Below are 3,386 nucleotides of genomic sequence, written 5' to 3'. Positions count from 1 at the left end.
CTGGCATGCGGTCGAAATCAGACAGGAAAGAAATTGCTGGTACTCCTTCTAGCATCTTGGAATATCTAAACCAAGGCAGAAAGACCAGAAAAAAGACTTCTCTTGTGGCCAGAGACTAGCCCGTTACAAAGTCGACATCGCATCTCTAAGTAAACCCAGCTTTCCAGACAAAGGCCAGCTGACAGAGATTGACGACTATACCCTTTTTAACTGGACTGAATGAGGTTGTGAAGAGTGACGTACGTGAGGCCCGCGTGGCTTTGCCATAAAAACCCAACATCTGAAGAAACTAGCCAGCATTCCAGAAGGTCTCAGTGACCCCCTTAATAAAATGCAACTCCCCCTGGGCAGGGGAGTAACGCCACATTTATCAGTGCCGATACGCTCCTACTCCGCGATGACTAATCCCGAAGAAACCAAGGACAAGTTCTACGCAGGACTAGAGACTCTTACTTCTACTGTACCGCAGTCAGACTAGCTCATCGTCCTTGGTGACCTCGATGCCCGTATTGGTACAGACCACCAGTCCTGGGACAGAGTCATCAGAAAAACGGAGGGAAATGCAACAGCAACGGCTTCCTCCTGCTTAGGATCTGTGCCAAACACAACACAATCACAATCTGCCACCAACACTATGTTCCGTCTTATAGCCTCAACAAGAGGTCATAGATGCACCCGTTCTAGGCACTGGCATCGATCTCATCGACTACATCATCGCTAGGGCAAAGGACAGGCCAGACGTGCGGGTAACCAAGGCGGTGTGTGGTTCAGACTGTTGGACGGGTTATCATCCCATCATCTTTCTAAAATGAACCTCCACACACAGCCCAAGAAAAGGCCATAGGGGCAGAGAGTTGCCAAGAAATTTGACTTCCCAAAACTGAAATGCAGAAGAGCTCTCTGCACTTCTTGACATTACACTAGCTCTGACTCCCAGCCCAGTTCTGACATCGAAAAAGAGTGGGAATCCTTCGAAACTACAGTCCACTCAGCCGCCCTCCAGGTCCTTGGCCTAGCAACCAGAACTACCAGGACTGGTTCTGCGAAAATGATGTCCAACCCCAGACGCTGGTGGAAGAAAAATGTCAGTCCCTGCCCACCAGAGTGACCCTGCTTTAACAGCAACGTAGTCGGCCTGCAGCAGGCACAAAACGGTCCCAACCGATCTTCCATCAATGCGGAATGTCGGCTCAGGAGCAAGGCCGATGAGATCCAAGGCTTTGCTGACTTACACAACACCAAGAGGTTCCACGATGCCCTGAAGTCAATATGGACTACCGTCATTCGGCTTATTACCCCCTGCTTAGTGCAGATGAGAAAACTCTGCTTACTGACAAAAACCAGATCATCGAGAGGTGGGGAGAACATTTCGACAACGTGCTGAATCGGCCGGCGTCCATAAACGACAAAGCCATCGCACGCCTCCCCCAGGTGCCAGTTAGCCCAGACCTTGACATCCCCCCTTAGTGGAAGAGTAAAGCCTTCAAGCATAATGTCCTCCGGGAAAGCCCCCCAACCCTGACGCCATCCCCACCGAAGTATTCAACTCAGGTGGCCTAGCTCTCCTCGCCCACCTCAGTGACCTCTGCCAGTCGATGTTGCAACAGGAACAACTTCCCGAGGATTTCAGAGATGCTTCCATTGTTTACATAGACAAGCGTAAATGGAATCGCCGATTCTATGACAACTACTACGGGATCTCTCTCCTGTCTATCGCCGGCCAGATCCTTGCCCGCGTACTGCTCAACAGTCTCCTGGAGCACCTGGAGCAATTATCCCCGAGAGCCAGTGTGACTTCCACTTAGGCCGTGGGACCACGGACAAGGTGTTCACCGCCCGCCAACTCCAGGAGAGAGCATGGAGAAGCAACAAGATCTGTACATCACCTTTGTTGACCTGACCAAAGCCTTCGACAGGGTCAGTAGAGAGGGGCTCTGGAAATCATGGGGAAGTTCGGATGCCCTCACAATTGTTCGCCAATTTCACGACGGCATGATGGCCTGTGTGCTGGACAACGGTGAGGCATCTAACGCTTTGCCTGTGACAAACGGAATCAGGCAGGGCTGTGTTCGTACCCCTACACTGTTCAGCGTGATGTGCTCGGCAATGCTGACTGACGCCTTCAGGGACAGCAACCCTAGCGTCCACATCAAGTACATGTTCGATGACAAGCTGTTCAACCTCAAGAGCCTGCAGGCCGTCACGAGGGTAAAGGAGACTGTGATCAGAGAAGCTTGTATTCGCCGACGACTGCACCCTTAACGCTTCGAGTGCGCACGAGTTGCAATTGGCGATGGACAGCTTCTAAGATCTTTCTGCGACAGTTTTGGTCCTACAATCAGTACAAAGAAGACTGAAGTGATGTTTTAGCCTGCCCCTGGCAACCAGCAACACGAACTGTACATCACAGTGAAGGGACGGAAACTCCAGGCCGCTGACAACTTCTTCAACCTGGGCAGTATTCTTTCTTGCTCCACCAGCGTCGATGCCGAGGTCAGTATAATCGCATCTCCAAAGCAAGCAGCGCCTTTGGGAGACTCAGAAACTCCGGGAGAGGAGAGGAATCACACTTTCCACGAAGATTAAAGTCTACCATACAGTTGTGCTCACCACTCTCCTGTACGGCTGCGAAACCCGTACCCTCTACCGACGGAATGAACGACAGTTAAAGTTGTTCCGGCATCTTCGCTGCCTCCGCAACCTCCTCCACCGCTGGCAGGACAAGATTCCCGACACGGAAGTCTTAAAACAGGCTGGAATCCCTAGTATAATCTGCACGGCACAGATCTGCTGGGCTGGCCATGCATGCACCTGATACCAGCATCCCGAAACAGCTCGTCTACGGGAAGCTGTGAAAAGGAAATCGCTCAGCTGGAGGACAGAAGTTTCAAGGACAGTCCGAAAGTCGCCATCAAAGACGTACGTTTAACATCAGCGTTGAATCCTAGGAAGTCCTCGCCACCAACCGCCTGGCGCGGCCTCATCAGCCAGGGTGCACACTGTAACAGTTAATACCTGAGCTCCACCTGCAGGCATACCACGCACACTTTTCAAATTCTTTTAATTCGCTTTTGGTTGGGTGCCGCTCTGCAGGTATGCTGCACGCAGTTCTTCGTGTATTTTAGGTTTTCGGAAGTGACTAATGGGTAAATGTTTGGCAGGATATTTCTCTTTTGGGTCAGATAATTTTCAGTTAATTTGATGTGTTAATAACTCATGAAAACAAATTGCACATTTCTAAAATTTGTGCACGTTCCTATCCAAGAGTTCCGAAGCGCGCTATCAGAAGTCAACTCTCAGGCTATCCACCGCGCTGCGTAACGTGGCCTTGATAGTACACCGTAGTGTGTATACGCATGTTGGATGATCAGGTTCTTGGAAAGCGT

General features: G+C 50.8%; 1 protein-coding gene across 1 annotated transcript; it reads left to right on the top strand.

Moving 5' to 3' along the window:
* Positions 1-1,857: 1,857 nt before the first annotated feature.
* On the top strand, positions 1,858-2,586 carry LOC147797197 (uncharacterized). Its single transcript, XM_087144327.1, has 2 exons — positions 1,858-2,208; positions 2,389-2,586. Exons 1-2 carry the CDS (start codon positions 1,858-1,860, stop codon positions 2,584-2,586), a joined length of 549 nt encoding a protein of 182 aa, XP_087000453.1.
* The last annotated feature ends 800 nt before the right edge of the window (positions 2,587-3,386 follow it).

Source organism: Acanthaster planci, linkage group LG12 (assembly GCF_054643075.1).
Source record: "Acanthaster planci isolate LZ-2023a linkage group LG12, COTS_SCS, whole genome shotgun sequence".
Classification (NCBI taxonomy): Eukaryota; Metazoa; Echinodermata; class Asteroidea; order Valvatida; family Acanthasteridae; genus Acanthaster; species Acanthaster planci.
Note: the sequence above shows the minus strand (reverse complement) of the source record. Positions and strands in the feature narration are given on the sequence as shown.